This window comes from Glycine soja, chromosome 8, assembly GCF_004193775.1.
Source record: "Glycine soja cultivar W05 chromosome 8, ASM419377v2, whole genome shotgun sequence".
NCBI lineage: Eukaryota > Viridiplantae > Streptophyta > Magnoliopsida > Fabales > Fabaceae > Glycine > Glycine soja.
In genome coordinates, this window is record NC_041009.1 from 1573288 (window position 1) to 1590511 (window position 17224).

The following is a 17224-nucleotide window of genomic DNA, read 5'->3' on the forward strand; positions in this document are numbered from 1 at the left end:
CAAGCATTACAAAACATGGATTAATAATTTCATCTTTATGTACCAGTAAATAATAACCATAACAATATTTTTTTTTGGACGGCAATAATAACCATTACAATTAATCATAACAATAAGGTAAGAGTGCTTTTTACAGTGTGCATTTGTGATCTATCTTCTTGTAACCTTACGAATTCACAACTATTACTACAATTGCTATAGAAGTTAGGAAAAAGGCAAATAAGGAATATAGTTTTTGTTTAATCTCTTGTTGGGAGAGCCTCCCAAAAGTGTACTCTACGTGTTTGTTTCACCTCCAACTAGGTGATATGATCTAAGGTTGTTTGTTTTATCTCCTAGGACTTCTTTTCCTCACGTTGATTTTCCTTGATTGGATGATTTTTGCATTATATCCTGTATTTTTTTTCGTTGGGTCTTAAGTTTGAAAATTTTATTGCAGGAGTTATGAAATTATTGTTTTCTGCTTTTGGTGCTTATGTTTTGTCTAATCTGTTGGTCATAGTAATTATTTCTAATATAGCTTGTGCACACATTGATCTTTTTTGGTTGGTGGCATAGTCTTTTTTGAGGTTTTTAGGATATTGGACATGTGATGAGACATGTTGAAGTCTCGCATCAAATAAAAATAATGCTGAAATAAATTATATAAGTGGAGTTGAGCTAGCAAGTTGAGTCAATTAAATTAGAAAACTTAATTTGATTTAATTTAATTAATATTTTTCATAATACTATTTACTTGATTTTGTTTTAAAATCTAAATTATTAATATCATTCAATTCAATTTAATTTATACTAATTTATATTTGTCTAAGTTTTAAGTTTGTCTTATTTACTTTTCAAATATGTGAATTTATCAAATTTATCAATATGTGTATGTACTCACACATATTGTATATGCATGTAATTGTAAAATATAGATTTAAGATAATTTAATAAAATACACCAATACATATTTGAACAAATGTCATAAATTTAAAATTATTTAACGAACAAGGTTTTATTGTAGTGAAACTAAAATATGATCCTACATAAACTTTATTTATAGTGTTAGGTATTAAAATCAGTGATCCCATGTGTGTGAATTTTATTTGGCGCATATGGTTCCCTTTAATTGTTTGACAATTCAGCTTAAAGCAATCCAGGAAATGGTGATATTGCAACTTCACATCAATTTTCCTGAGCATGATTAGTTAGTAATTTCGGTTTCATGGGTCTGACATGTTAATGAAAAAGAAAATTCATATAAGCAAATTAAAATGGATTACGATTATGTTTAGAAGGAATAATATAAATACACCCTGAAATGTATTGGAATAAGATAATATAATAACTAGTGAGATTTAAAATAAAATTTAAAAAAAGATTTTATTATTTAAAAAAAAAGAATTATAAATTTGGTTATTTTATTAATAAATAATAAATATAACTTTTTCTTTTGTAAAAATTAAAAGCAAATAAATTTTTTGTTGATCAACCTAAAAGTTGAACTTTAGTACTCTTGCTCTTGAACAAGTCTCAAGATAAAAGGAGAGTAAAATAAAAAGAAAAAAATTAAAAATAAATAAATATAATAAGTAATATGATAAAAAGTGATAAAATAAAAATAAATATAGTTATAAAGGTTGTGTTAAAAAAAAACAAAAGAATACTTTAAATTCAGGAAAGGGAGAGAAAAAGAACCCACGGATCAAGTTAAATTAAACGGGTGGTTAAGTAATAAAAGGCTAAATGCTATTCATTTTCATTTATTCCTTAATTAATGATCATGCAAAGAAAAGAACAATATTAGGTATTAAATTAAAATCTTTACTCCAAGTTGATTGATTTTTTGCGGTCAGTAACAGTCCAAGAAAAAACATGATGGATCTGTATGTAATATGTAGGACTTTTCCTTCAGCTATAAGTCTATAACATCAACATATGAGGTCATCACTGGTCTATAACTATACATGCAATTTCTTGTTAATTTCAGCAATAAGTGGCCCAATCCCGGAGTATCCACGTCAATGTGGGACACGTATCCCCCATACGGGTCCCACTTTTGCTTCTCATGCCCCCGCGAAGATTCTGCTATTTGTCTATTTAAGTAAAATGGCCACAAGCCTTTGGATTATGGACCGGGCTGGGTATTTTAGTCAAATTCACCACACTCCAATTTTCTTAGGAGCTAAGTTGTTTACTACATTTTAATTTTGTACATTCAAAATTCCATATATATATATATATGTATATTATTTAATAAAATGTATTGGAGTCGGGAATTTAGTAATGAGGGTCCCCACACGAAAAAAAGTCCAACGTGTCGCAGATCTGTGTGCTGCAATGAGGCGATATTTTGTTTGTTGAAGCGCGTGTGAGACTTTGAAGCAGCGGTGACGGAGGTGCTGCCACGCGTCCAAATTCATGTCATTTAATTTAAATTAAGTTTCTTAACGGCTTGGGTCCCTTGGCGCTTGCGAAGCGAGGGTGTACGAGACGCATATCGGGTCGGATCACACTTTTCAATTCGGGTCACTAATCGAACGGGCGAGATGCATCGATGATAATCACCCACGCTATTTAGAGAAGGAAAATGAGAGTGAGGGTTTGTTGTTACTTTTGCTTTAACACATTACACTCACACTCTTTGTGAAAAAGGGGAGTTTCTTATTCTTTCTAGACGCTTCCATTGATCGGCGATTTCTTAGACATGGCGGAGCATCACGAACACGAGGAAGTGAAGGGTGAGTCCTTGTTGGAGAAGATTTCTGGGAAGATCCACGACCACGATTCGTCATCTTCGTCGGATTCCGACAACGAGAAAACCAGCGCTTCTGACTCCTTGAAGTCAAAGGTTTTCAGGCTTTTCGGCAGAGAAAAGCCCATTCACCATGTTCTTGGCGGCGGAAAACGTATGCGATTGCCTTTTATTGGGTTTTTTTTTTTATTCTTTATTTCTTTCAATTCGTGTTTTGTCTCACTAATTTATGCTAACAATCTGTGTACTTTTCTTTCTTTTTGGTTACTTTACTTCTGAATTGCTCTTTTGTGTTTGGTTATAGTGGGTCTAGGGTTTATGAGGTTCAAGTGAGATCTTGTTTGTTCCGATCGTTTTTCTTGTTTCTCTATTCTTTGTTTTTAAGTACGATTTTGACAATTAAAATTCAGAGGGACTGGGATAACATTTAGGTTTTAGATCTGCAATCCTCTGTACTCCCAGTTGTGTTATTTTTCACCAATATTTTCTCAACTAATACAGGTACCCCTAGCTTGTGATAATCGATGGATTTAATTTTATGTTGTGTTGGTTAAATTTTCATTTTCCTTTTTTGTGTGTTTATGCTTTTGACTGAGTTTTTTTGTTATGCATCAGCGGCCGACGTTTTTCTCTGGAGAAACAAGAAGATATCTGCATCGACACTCGGAGTTGCGACCGCTATATGGGTTCTGTTTGAATTGCTTGAGTACCACCTCCTCACCTTGGTTTGCCACTTCCTGATCCTTGGTCTTGCGGTGTTGTTCTTGTGGTCCAATGCATCCACTTTCATCAACAAGTAAAGTCTTTATAGTGTAATTTGATTTGGTTCTCAGATGTTCGGTCTATTCTGTTGGCTGATTAAATTGCTTGTTTTGATTTTAATTAGGAGTCCACCAAAGATCCCACAAGTGCACATTCCAGAGAAACCTGTTTTAGAATTTGCCTCTGCTCTTAGAGTTGAGATCAACCGGGCTTTTGCGTTGTTAAGGGATATTGCATCTGGAAGGGATCTCAAGAAGTTCTTATCAGTATGTTGTTTTCCTTTTATATTTTGCTCTTTCCCGCTTGGAATCTATTGGCTTTATGACCAATGAATAATAACACGGCAATTTCTGCTAGTGAGTAGGGGGAGACGATAATAATTTATTTGTCCTACAATGCAGCAAATTGTTGTGCTGATTTCCAACTTCTTTGTTATTAAATGTGGTTTCTGTTTTGTATTATTTAGGTGATTGCTGGATTATGGGTTTTCTCTATTTTGGGTAGCTGGGCCAACTTCTTGACCCTGTTCTACATAGGTAATGAAGTGTTTCTTTATCATTTGACATTTACTGCCATGGAGGTTCTAATATTAACTTGAATTTTATATACTGCGATGTAATGTATTTCTATGTTTTCGTGAAACAGCTTTTGTTTTGCTGCACACTGTGCCTGTGCTTTATGAGAAATATGAAGATCATGTAGACTCTTTTGGTGGGAAGGCAATTGCCGAGATTAAGAAGCAATATGCAGTGTTTGATGCGAAGGTGTTGAGCAAGATACCCAGAGGACCTTTGAAAGATAAAAAGAAAGATTGAAGTGGCACTAGATTCTGACAAATATGTTTTAGTGGGGTTTCATGAATGTCCTGTTAAATTTAGATTCATCATCAGTTAAAACCCTATCATGTCATATTTTATTTTTTTAGGGTCCTTTTACTAGACATTGTGGATGAAGAGTATCTTGTATATTTTTCTTCTGGCTTTACATGTACCTCTCAGAAATCCTATATGCTTATGGATGACTTGTTATTGTGTTGTATTTACATCATGAATACATACTCTGCATTTGAATGCTTTCGTAGAAGTCGTGGTGGTAATTATGTTTTCCTACTTTTGTAATCTCGAAGCTGTTTGACAGGTTGCCCCATCCTGTGCCTGCCCTTGTTCTAACATAACAAGGCACAAATCATTTTTCCCCAAAAATTACCTGAAGGCATTTCATCCTATCCCCCATTAAATAAATGGATTCAGTTTACAGAGATATTTTCTATTTCCTTGTTATAACATTAACCACCCCACCTGAAGCCAGAGTTCACTTCGTTTGAAGTCGTCACCTGTTCTGATCATAAATCTATGCAAATTTAAAATGGATAGCATTTTCAAGACATTGAGGCAAATTTTGGCAAACTAATTAACCGAAGTCACTTCAACAAAAAACACAAATTTTATAGTGTTGACTGGAATTTGAGGAGCAAGTATGGTAATCTTCTCTGAAAGAGACCTAAGCTGTGTATGTACACTCTTGCCGCATCGGGCTTGGTGGTGAAAAAAATGAAAATTAATTGCTCATTTGGCAAGGCAATGCACATTCTAGTAACTAACCTAATAAACCATATAATTTGTGGAGGTAATTTTCATCAATGACTGTTATATCTGTATCCGTAATTTAATGCACATACTTGCTATGCAACGAATATGAAATTTTTTGATTTTTTTTAGGTTTTGCTTTTATAATATTTTTCTAGTTATCAAGCGTGGTTAAGGATTTTTCTTATTCGTAATTTATACATGACACGTGACAAGAGCTTGAGCCTTGAGCAGCTGCCGCTAGACTAAAATAACAAATTGATTGTTCTAGAATGATTCTGTGTGGACATCCAAATTCGCTTTAGCCGTATTTTATATACAAGTATCAATGTAGCATATAATGTTAACATAATAGTATATTATTGATATAAATATGTAAATAAATATTTTTTCGGTAGATAGTAAAACTGTAAGAGACTATAGAATAATACAGTTGTTATTGAATTACAGTTTTAAAATTTTAGTTTATAAAGCATATTCTAAAAAAGAAAAACTTAAAACATATATAGTAGCATAAATATAATTTAGTATTTAATCAATGCTATTAATGTATTATTTATACAAATATATAATTTTTTTTCTTATATGATATGACAGTTTTGTTATTTAATTATGATTTTCTTAAAAAAATAGTTTACAAAATATTTTAGGAAAAAAAAATCATATATATAATGATATAAGAAAACTTGAAGGCGTTCATACCGGTGGGAACAATCTATTTAGTGAGAGAATTTGTATTGACTTCCCGTGTGTAAAATTTCCTTGGGTCATTGAATGATAGTCATGTACCGCGAGCTGAAATAATCTCTCATGTAATGGGTTGGGAAACATCTGTCTCTCTAACCTAGGAAAAAAATATAAGAAAAATTTATTTAAGAATAAGTATTAATGTAATAAATATATAAATAAATAATGTAATAGTGTATTTGAAAAAAATAATGTATTTTATATTACTAGAAAACTTAAATAGAACATTTTAAAATTAATTTATAGAACATTTTAAAATAGAAAAACTAAATATATCTTAATAGAAAATTAGTCTTGAAAAAGAAGTATAAATGTAATACTAATATAAATAAATAATTTTCGTGTGTATAATATGACAGCTTTGTAATTTAGTTAACATTTGAAAGAAATGATAAAAACATATATAAACAAGAAAATGAAATACAACAAATCACACTAAAAGGGGAATTGAATAGTGTGTTAGTTAAAATATAAAACTTTTTTCAAAATGAAGGATGTTATAGTGTGTTAGTTAAAATATAAAACTTTTTAAAATATATAACCTTCGTTAGGTGACAAGAGGTGGATTATCATCCAATGACATGTAAAGCTTTGTCTTCCGCTAAAAAATCTTATGTGCAAGGTGTGATAGTAATGGACAATGAAATACTTTATAAGTTAATAAAAAGCATTAAGAACATTTTTTTTATACTACTTCACTCAACTTGAACTATGTCCAGTTCTCCTTTGTCAATGAGTAAAGGGTTCCACTAATAAATCTTGATTATAACAAGTATTCTTTCCTGCCACTTCTGACACAACCTTTAGACTTTCTCTGAATCTAAAAATACTCAAGTATTATTTTGTCATTAACTTAGCTTTCACAAGCAAAAGTTTGATATAGAATTAGAGATTCTTTACCATACTCAGCGAGAAGATTTACAATTAGATTCTTATCTCTCACTAATACTATGTATACAACAAAGGATGAACTTTTTGAATATTATGATCATTGTGCAAATTGACTTTTGTTTCCAGAACTAAGCGAACAGTGTGCGTTTCTATTTGATAGAATCATAAGTTTTCATATGCATCATTCATAACCCAATATGACCGTTAAACACATAAATGGAAATAAAGGATAATTTCATAAATATGTTCCTTTTAAACAAAATCATACAAAGTGGAATAAATTGATAGTTCAAATAAATGCTTATTCCACTTGTTGAGTTATCTAATAGTGAATAGGTCTCTTCCATGGTTGTTTTTAATTATCAAACCTGTTGACTTACATGCAATGAATTGATTAACATAAATTTATATCTTTATTTTCATTAAAATCGTGAGAGATGTCTAGATCATCCAATAATGAATCATTCAATGTCTAACAGAAAAGTCCATTTAATTTTATCATCAATGTAATATTTTATTCAAAATTATTAAAAATTGTGTTAACAATTAATTTTTTACTTACTTTTTTTATTTATGTAAATAATAAATAGTAGGTTGAATTTTTTTTACTACAAATAAACTAACTAATATGTGCATTCTTAATATTAGTAAGCTGTTTAATTTTTTATTTTACGTATAGTGCATTCTTAATTTGATTTTGGCGATAAGAATCAAATTAAGAATATATAACAAACAAAAAGACTAAATTAAGAATGCTTTTATATAGAGAGAGATAAAATTAAGAATGTGTAACCAACAAAGTTATTTTAGTTGGTTAGAAAAAAAACTCATATTTCAAAGGAATCTGAACTTAATTTCTCTGTGGATGTGAAAATTGTTAATAGATAATTACAAGTCTCAGTATGCACGAACAATATAATAACTTTTTAAGTATAAAGAACAAATTGAGAATCTGCACACGTATTTGATATGAATCCAGTCCCCCCATGCTTATTGTCAAAAGTTATATATCTTTGTTATATGCACAACTAGTATAAACTTCCCTTTAATAATTTATAATTTTTAACTTAATATTCTTATCCATTTTGCTAATAATTATTTATGATGTTGCATTGCACTATTGCAGCTTCTTCAGATAGCACTCCACTGGACATTGCAGAAAGAATATTTGCAAATTGCTACCTTTCCTGATAGGTTTGAGATCTACAGCTATTCTTTCATTTTATTTACTTGCAACTGCATATTAAATTTCTTATTATCGAAAAATGATAATTTGTTAACAATAGTATGCTCACGAATAAAAATCTACTAATGTTTGTTAGTTATTAGAAGAAATAAATAATTACTAGCTTTTATCCAAAACTGCATACTTGCATTCATTAACAGCCATGTTTCAATGTGAATTTGATAAACCACTATGTCTGATTTGTTTATGATCAGGCTTTGGTACTAATTCCATTCTTGTCTCTTGTTAACTGCTTTGTAAAATTTGAAGTGCACTACTTAAAATACAATAATAAGGATGAAAAGTAACTTAAAATACAATAATAAGGACGAAAAGTAACTTCAGTGTATGCTTTAAAGCAAGAGGTTATGTGGTATGTTTTTTCGCAATTCACGGTTTCACTTTACACATATTAGTGGCTGGACATGTCTTTAGCCCTGTCATAGTTCTTTCTATTATTATTAATACATTTCCTTTATTTTCACTTTAACCTGAGACAATTGTTCTACAGCTGTTTTTTATAATGAGTAGGGGCACCATAATCCTTCCTTTCCCAGTAGTTGAATCTTTTTTTTCCTTAAACTGATTTTGATGGCTTATTTGTCTCGATTGTATTTTCTGTACTTCCTGTAAAGCCTGTTTGTAAAGTCAACCAAGTCTTGCTTTTCAGAATCAAATTGTTAATGGACTCTTGAAATGCTAATGTTATATAGAAAGGATAATTTTTATAGAAATGTAAAAGTGTGAAACGAAAATTTAACTTTCCAAGAAAAAGGAAGAGAAGTAGAAGAAGCAAAACCAATAACAACAGGGACTGTCATAACAAACTAACATGCCCTTAATCGCATCCCCACTGTCCAATTAAAAGTTACATAAATTGCACTACATGCATATTGCGATTTGCGGTCAATAAAATAATGTACTTTATCATCAAGATTGAAGGTCTGTTACATTGAATCGCATCTCTTATTTCAAGGATACTGCATACATTACAAGTCTACAATAAACACCAATACAACGTATATAGTGCTAATAAATAACCCTACTTTTTGCTTTGTGACAGACAAAGCTGTTAAAACACCATATTATAGGACAGCATACCATAGTAACTAGTCATATTCGTAGCATATTGGGCAAAATACCATAGGTATATAGCTTAGTTCCTAAGCTTTAAGGGAATGAATGAAAAAGTATCAAGATATTCTTGGAAAATATAGAGATATTGCTTGATAGGTGCCTATTCAGTGGAAAATGTTTCCCCACACTATCATTGAAAAATGGTGTAGCCACGAAAATGTTCCCACACAGTTTCATTGAAATCCTCAGTAAAATTCACAGGAAGTAAGACAACTGCTGCTGCTTCCTTGAACCGCCTTCTCCGTACAAATCGTTCCACTGTTTCAACTCACCCATTCCAGCCCCTTCAGCTGCAAAGCTTGCAGCAACCTGCAGAGATGATGCTTTCTTTCTTAATAAAGGACTTTCACTTTTAGTGGCTTAAAATTAGCACTAAGGTTGATGTTAACAAAAACTCCTATGAAAATAATATTTCTTTATTTGTTATGGTGGGTGTTACCTGATTTTTGGCCTCTTTGAAATCCTGCATATTCAATGGCCTAAGGGTAATAATAACTCTTTCCTGTTTAACTTCCTCTTCTTCATCTAGAGCATCTTGAGTATTTCCTACTACGGATTGTCCTCGACTTTCTTGGACATCTTTATTCTGTCCCCTGGAAGCTTTCTGCTTTTTATCCTGCCCCCCAAGAAGGAAAAATAAAAAACAGCATTAGGAGGTTAGCATGATGAACACATAATCGGTAGGATTAATATAAGAAAGTGTTTACATTACCTACTAGTGTAAACACTGTCATCCAATCAAAAAACACCGTTTATGATAAGTTTGTTGACTTGAACAAACTTATCTTAAGAGTTATATTAACTGTGATTTGTGATTGAATGATGAGTGCATCGCCATTATCTTAAGAGTTATATTAACTGGGATTTGTGATTGAATGATGAGTGCATTGCCGTTAAACTCAAAATAAATTGTGATTGAATGATGAGTGATTTGTGATTGAATGATGAGGGCATCGCCATTATCTTAAAGAGTTATGTTAACTGTGATTTGTGATTGAATGATGAGTGCATCGCCATTAAACTCAAAATAAATTATACAATTGCCACTTACCAGACTCTTTATCCTCTCTTGCTGAATTAGCTCTCTAACAGGCCGATAAGCAGCAGTTGTGCACAAGTTCTACGATGGACAGGTTGACAATGAATAAATGATATAATTAAAAGCACGGAAAACAAAAAGCACTTGTTACACGATAGTGTTATATCCAATGTGAACAATATAAAAGAATAGCAGCAACCTTTAGATCACTTCCAGTATATCCTTCTGTCATAGTTGCAAGTTCCTTAAACTCAAGTTCGTTGTCCACCTTTTCTTTTGCCAAAAGAGTCCTCAAAATCTTTTCCCTGTTCTCCACAGATGGTAGTCCTACCATAATCCTGCATTAAAATTAAAATAGATTTAAATGACAAATAAATAACTCAACTTCAAGGTATTCAGATTGTCATACACATACATCATAGATAGCTATGTATGCAATCATTGCCTATCGTGTTGCCCTCCTTTAACATAAACTCACAAGAGGAAGTACTAATACCATCAGCATATATGGAGAAAGTAGAAATGTAGTGACAAGATGAAGGATGGATTTAAAGTCAAGAACTAGTAGAGGTACCTTCTTTCAAATCGCCTAATAATAGCTTCATCCAAGTCGAAAGGCCTATTGGTTGCAGCAAGAACAAGGATCCGCTCCCCTTGCTTTGTCAAAAGTCCATCCCAATGGGTCATAAATTCATTCTTTATTTTCCTCATGGCTTCATGTTCCCCAACTCTGGTCCGTTGCCCAAGCATGCTATCAACCTCATCCACGAATATTATAGTTGGGGAGACCTTGGCTGCAAGTGTGAATAAAGCGCGAACATTCTTCTCATCTTCACCAAACCACTTAGAAGTGATGGTAGACATGGACACATTGATGAAACTTGCTCCGGCCTCCTTTGCAATGGCCTTTGCCAGCATTGTCTTCCCAGTTCCAGGAGGTCCAAACAGCAATATTCCTCTACAAGGCTTTAGAAGGCCTCCAGTGAAAAGGTCTGGCCTTCTAAGAGGAAGCATTACTAGTTCTTGAAGGGATTCTTTGGTCTCATCTAAGGCACCAATATCAGAGAATGTGACATCAATCTCATTTGCTAGTATTACCTCGGGCCTTATTCGCTTCTCAAACTCATTATCAGGAGGAACTTCCTGAAAGTGAATAATTGAGTGAAAAAGTTTGACATGAAATTTACAGAATAGATAATAAGTGATAGCCAGCAGAATAGAAAGGGTGTTTCTAGATCCTAAGATATGAAGTAAACATTTCACCAATGCATAGCACAAAGATACATTAAGCTTAGAGATGAGGCCATAAAGGGAGAGATTGTTATCTCTGAATAGGCCTCTCACATATACTCTTGTAATATTGTTACACAAGAAAATTTGATGAAGGCTTACAGCGGCTTTGGGTGCAGGAACTGATTTTTCACCATCTGTCTTTCCCACTGAACTTAATGTTTCTGCTTCAGCCTTTTTTACAGGAGCGGCATTTTCAGACTTTGCTTCTGGTTTCATAGCAGTTCCCTCCTCTATTTGCTTCTGTCCATGAAGAAAGAGAGAGAGAGCATTTAAAGCATATCAGTACCTGGTAGGTATCATTCTCAATTCGATGTACAGACATGACAAGTAGTGCAAACCTCAGATTTTACAGCTTGATCTTCCAATTTTGATGTATCTCTTCTACTGGATTTCCCCTTGTGGAATATATTCAATGCATGGGACAAACTGTTTCACAAATGATAAAGTCATTCACCAAATTTTGATAGTTCATGCAATTAATGTTTTAAGTCTCACCTATTGGAAGAAATAACGAGCTTCCCATTTCTGTATTCAGTGTCTTTGTTTTTCATCAAATGATACGAAATTGCTGACACAATAATCTCTTCTATATAGTTACTGAGAACCATTGTGTCTGAGACACAAATGGAATCCAGGTCATCACAATCAAGATCATTGGCTGCAAGCACTTCCATGATATGGTTTTTGTTATCCTGAACTTGTATCATCTTCAAATCCTCTTCCAATTGAGACTTCCAGCTGACAAGATGCGATTCATCTTCTGGTGGCCTGATTTCTATGTTGTATGGGAAGAGCGAATTAATTTTCTCATCCACCTCTTCATAGTCATTACCAGAATCTATAACTCGAGAACCAAGAATCAAAACTGGTCCAGATAGTTTCTTCAACATTTTTTGGAACAAGTTATATATCCTTTGTGATTTATATAACAGCCTATCAACATCCCGCAAATATAGCACAATGGGATAGGTTTTTGACACAAAAGCCAGAACCTGCAAGTGAAATTCCACTTATCAAATCAATGCCTTTGTGGAGGAATGTGATCTAAAGCTTAAAGCCTTGTTCAATTTTGATAACAAAATGATGCCAAAATGTCCACGAAATCAATAGTAGTATTACCTTATAGAGAGACTGTATAAGAAGCTTTTCGTCAAAAGACCAGCTGGTTGTGCGCTTCAGAGGAACTGAAGGGAGATTAGAAGATAATAGAAATCATGAGAGAGAAAGAGAGAGAGCATTAACAGAAGGAATCTGAAAATAATTTTACTGTACATTGTAAAAGTTCTCACTCTAAAAGATTTTGTTTGCATCTAAGATATAAAAGCAATTCTAAAAGATACTGATTGAGACTCCAAATTAGAAAGCATGAATTTGATTTATATATAAATTAACTAAACAACGTGTTTGGTTCTGAAGCCGATTCAAGAAAACATGATGAAAATGTATCCCTCTTCAGTTTTGTCATTTTCTTAAATTAATGCTTCTGCCTTCTGGCATTTGTAGCATTTCATGATTAGGTCTCTACTTAAAAATAAATCTCCAGCAGAGTGTAAACATGTAAATGAAAAATCAACAGTAATAATCATTTATCTTTGTAGATAGAGTTTCTTCAAGTTACCTGAATTTGTAGGATAGGTTTGCGAAGCAAGGCCACTAATATTTGAAGAGGAAGAAGCATTCCTACGGAGTATTGGAGGATTACAAGATGCTTCAGCCCCCCTGCAAAACAAAAGCAATAATATAAAATAAACTGGAAGGCAAATTTGTATTTGTTCTCACAGTCAGAACATAGTTCATCTACTCTACTTACATTGATTGGAGGTCCACTCCACTGCTAGGCCTGTTCATTTTGCCTGCAAAAATACACCTGATCAGTGATGTAGTTTTTGTGGGCACTTCCTTTTAATACATTGTCAACTAAGGACTAGTGTCCCAATGTAGAGAATGGATGAACCACTAACCATTATACTTAGCAAACATGAAACACAACATTTAAAGCTATTTGCATAACCATACCCAATTTAATCTTCTGAGTATCTTTTAATCAATTAAAGTTACCATTATCACTACTTTTCTCCACATATAAACTAAAACTTATTCTTGAAACCAAAACAAGGCTGAAAAGCCTTGTATTAGAGATTGACAAAACTTTTGGTTGATTATCTTTGCCAAGGGTCAGAAGATGCTGATCAATCTGTGTACCTTTAGGTTCCTCCCTTTGTGAAAAGATTGAAAATGACCCAAATAGATCAGATAGCCGCTCCAAAGTAGTCTCTGAAGTGGATCTTCTGAAAGACTAAAATAAGAAACAAAGGAAAAAGAAAACATGCAGCTAAACTTTAGGTCAAGAAAGAACAATCAATTTATCTATGTTGGTAAGCAGCAGTATTCTAGACAGGATACTGATGATAGAACACACTAGTAAAAGCAATAAAAGATAAACAAGGAATAGCTTACAGATTCCATGTTGGAAAAACCATATTTACTCTGAATCTGCACAAATAGCAAGCCAACCATTAAGTACATAAGTAAACTAACTGAAGAAAGTATAAACAAGTTATATATGAATTATAACTTCTTACACTCACTCACCTTCAATGAAAAGTCAGTTAAATCTAACAGAAGCAACTTGGCCTCAAAGTAATGAGCTAAAGCCTTGGCAAGCATCTGTTGGTAAAGTTCTTTTAAGACATGAAAAGGGAGGTGTGTGAGATATAGTTAGCTTAACAGTAACAATAAAAACATCAAAGAATATCAAATCCCTTATCAATAGAAAACAGCAGATTCCAATTAAGTAATTAACCTGCTGGCCCTGAAAGCAGAATAGTCCGGCTTGCAGGAGCAAGATTACGTGTATACTTAGAAACCTCAGCATGCTTTAAATGGACATAAGCCGCACTTGTCAGCAAAACCCGTGTTTGCTCACTGTTATCAAATATAGGCAACGAATATTAAATTTATAAATTATAATATATAGTGACCACTTCAGATATATGGTCAAATCAAGCCTTCATTGAACAGATCAGTATCTAATAAACCATTTGTGACAGTCATGTCAGATAGAGAGAAAATCACGCAAATCAAATATTTATGCATGCCACAAATCTCTTAGTTCTTATCAATTGTCAATTGATCTACCAAATTAAAGATTAAGTATAAAATAAGACCATGCTGGTTTGCATCCAAAAAACATTAGGAATTATTATAAGAGAAAACAAATTAAGGAGTAAAGGTTATTTTGTGTTATGCCTGAGGTAATAAGGGAATTTATCAAAAGTGGCGTTGCTTTCTCTTCCGTCAACAACTTGTCTGAGCATTTCCTGCTCCATCTTCTCAGCAGTAATAGCGTTCGAGGAGAAAGTGTTGGCTCCCCATTTTCCAACGCTTTGTCCAGAGGCCAATCCAATCCCCACTCCCACTCCCACCCCAACACCCAAAGCCGATATCAGAATGCTTTTCTGTTCCATCACTATGAGCAAGTAATAAAGTTCTTAAGAAGAAGAAAAGAAAAAGAAAACTGAAACTTTTACAGTAAGACAGAAAGAGAAAGAGGAAGAACTCTCTCTGTCACAAACACTTACAAACTTTCTGTTATTGGTGGTGTTAACTATGTATGTAGTGTAAGTGTAATATATGATGGGGCGAGGGTGCAATAAAAACTGATATATATGATGCAGTGTTGATCGTTTGTGATGCGGCCATGTCTTTGGAAGAGTTGAGGTTTTAAAGAGGAGCATTGGTGGGTGACTCATGTTGTGCACTGTGTTACGTGTCCATGTTTTGGCGGTTTATTAGGCGGTTGCACAGTTTTGTTTATTATTTCTGCTTTGGATATACACATTCCTCTTTCCTTTCTTCATCATGTACATCTTTTAAAATCTTAAAATAGTAGTTTGATAAATATCAAAAAGTTAAAAATAAAATGAAAGCAAAATGGTGATATTTTTTATGACTAAAAAAAATCCTTATTTTTGGTAATTAGAATACAAAATTGCCGTATATACATGCAAGTGTTTTAGCTTGAAAATATCTCCAAAGTTTAATAAGCGTGATTTTTAATTAATATAGTTATTATAAAAGTTGATAATTTTGTGATTGAATATTAATATAAAAAAATTATTATATCAAAACATATATGATTTATTTATAATTTTTACTTTTTTAATTGTACTTTTCAGTTTTAGTAATTAAAATTGATGATCAATGATATAAATGTTTTACTGTTTAGAAAATTTTCCCAGATATTTGAATAATTTTATTTCTGTCAAAATGTTTGTTATTAATAGATTAATAAATATAGTCAAATATTAACATCATCAAGTTTTAAAGAACTATATCAAACATTTTCTAGCTAGGCGAACACAACTTTTGTGTTAGAAACAAGTCAAAATTTTTCTGGTATTCAAATACTAGCCTCTGAACATATACATGTTTCGATGTTTTAATTTGACTCTTTTCTTTTAGCAAGTACTATATTTTGTTTGTTTTGAATCTTTTGAGCAATACGATGATTATATATATATATATATATATATATATATATATATATATATATATATATATATATATATATATATATAATGTGGAAAACAAACAGTTGCATTCACCTGTATATCATTATGATAATTAGGGCAAAAATATACACTTCCTGTCTGGACTGAAAACATTAAATATGTAATTGATGTAAATATAACTGAAATTAAATGTTTATTATTTTTTAGGATAAAAATATTCATTAATTAAAAAAGTGAACACCAAATAACATTATTCTTTTCTTATAATAATTATAGAATAATAGTTATAGATAAGCACATATATAACGTATTCTTTTAGAAAGGTAAACGCAAATGCCCTCACCTCACGTATACGCTCGTGCGCGCGGAACTTTGCACTCAGCAGCAGATCGGGATCAGAGTCATATAAACTAGATAAATACTTACTAGTACTACTCTAGTCTTTAGGTAGGTAAATATGAATATGAACACTTTTCTGTTTGAGTTAAAATCCTTAAATACAATTATTGTGGGTGTTAAAACTTTCTTTCTAAACGTACAGGAGTATTACTAAAAATTCGAATTTAGAATTGCCAATTAAACTAAAACAACTGCATATGATTCATGTGTTCAGTAGTCAGTAAGCACCTTTTACAAAAACGGTAAACATTAAAGAATTAAAAATGTCATTATTTAAATTGTGCTATACAGTACATAGCCCAATTGCGCAAGTTGGATCGGAGGAAAATGCATGAAGCCATCGTGAAATAGCAGAAGTGCAGAAGTGTTCATTGTAACTTGTGGCATGGAAAAGTGTTCAGCACGGGCACAGTTACCTATGTATGTATATCAGAGTATACTACTAAAGTGGCAGTGGCACAAACAAAAATACAACTTGCGCCAAAAATGATCCACTACGTACTTTGGTTGGTGGCTTGGTACATGCTTTCTGTGCAGATAAGATACATCACTTCTGATCTCTGTATTGCACGTGACATGGAAAGTAGCAGCATGACTGCAACAGAAAGCATTTCTTGCCTATCAATTACTAAGGAAAGCAGAAAGAAAAACATTATATTATTACTACTAAATAACATAACATCCTCACATAAAAATAAGATATCATAATATTATCTTTTACGTAGAATTAGAAAGACTCTTTATATTATTATTTATTGTAATTATAATAATTCTTTTGTGATTGTTAACATAGTTGCATATATGAGTCAGTTTAATTTATTTAACCCAATTTGTTTTGGTCCGCATTTAAATGGACCAGGCCCAGTTAATTCACTTATTAAATGGCTCTCATTT

At 32.4% G+C, this 17224-nt stretch overlaps 2 protein-coding genes across 5 annotated transcripts; one reads left to right on the forward strand and one right to left on the reverse strand.

Annotated features, from left to right (window-relative positions):
* The first annotated feature begins 2461 nt into the window (after positions 1-2461).
* LOC114421053 (reticulon-like protein B2) lies at positions 2462-4582 on the forward strand. Its single transcript, XM_028386822.1, has 5 exons — positions 2462-2891; positions 3353-3533; positions 3624-3765; positions 3966-4035; positions 4145-4582. The coding sequence occupies exons 1-5, from the start codon at positions 2690-2692 to the stop codon at positions 4312-4314; spliced, it is 765 nt and encodes a 254-aa protein (XP_028242623.1). The 5' UTR covers positions 2462-2689; the 3' UTR covers positions 4315-4582.
* A 4272-nt stretch (positions 4583-8854) lies between these two features.
* LOC114423107 (uncharacterized AAA domain-containing protein C16E9.10c-like) lies at positions 8855-15112 on the reverse strand. 4 transcript variants are annotated; one of them, XM_028389730.1, is made up of 17 exons: positions 14999-15111; positions 14667-14886; positions 14221-14342; positions 14010-14098; positions 13875-13910; positions 13620-13713; positions 13228-13270; positions 13036-13136; positions 12537-12601; positions 11913-12409; positions 11756-11843; positions 11517-11657; positions 10699-11267; positions 10324-10462; positions 10137-10205; positions 9525-9701; positions 8855-9394 (listed from the first exon to the last, which is right to left on the reverse strand). In XM_028389730.1, exons 2-17 carry the CDS (start codon positions 14882-14884, stop codon positions 9281-9283), a joined length of 2562 nt encoding a protein of 853 aa, XP_028245531.1. In that variant the 5' UTR covers positions 14885-14886; positions 14999-15111; the 3' UTR covers positions 8855-9280. The 4 variants fall into 4 exon arrangements, with proteins under 4 accessions (XP_028245531.1, XP_028245533.1, XP_028245532.1 ...); XM_028389732.1 differs by having other exon boundaries at positions 14667-14835; positions 14999-15110; XM_028389731.1 differs by having other exon boundaries at positions 11517-11654; positions 14667-15112.
* Positions 15113-17224: the final 2112 nt, after the last annotated feature.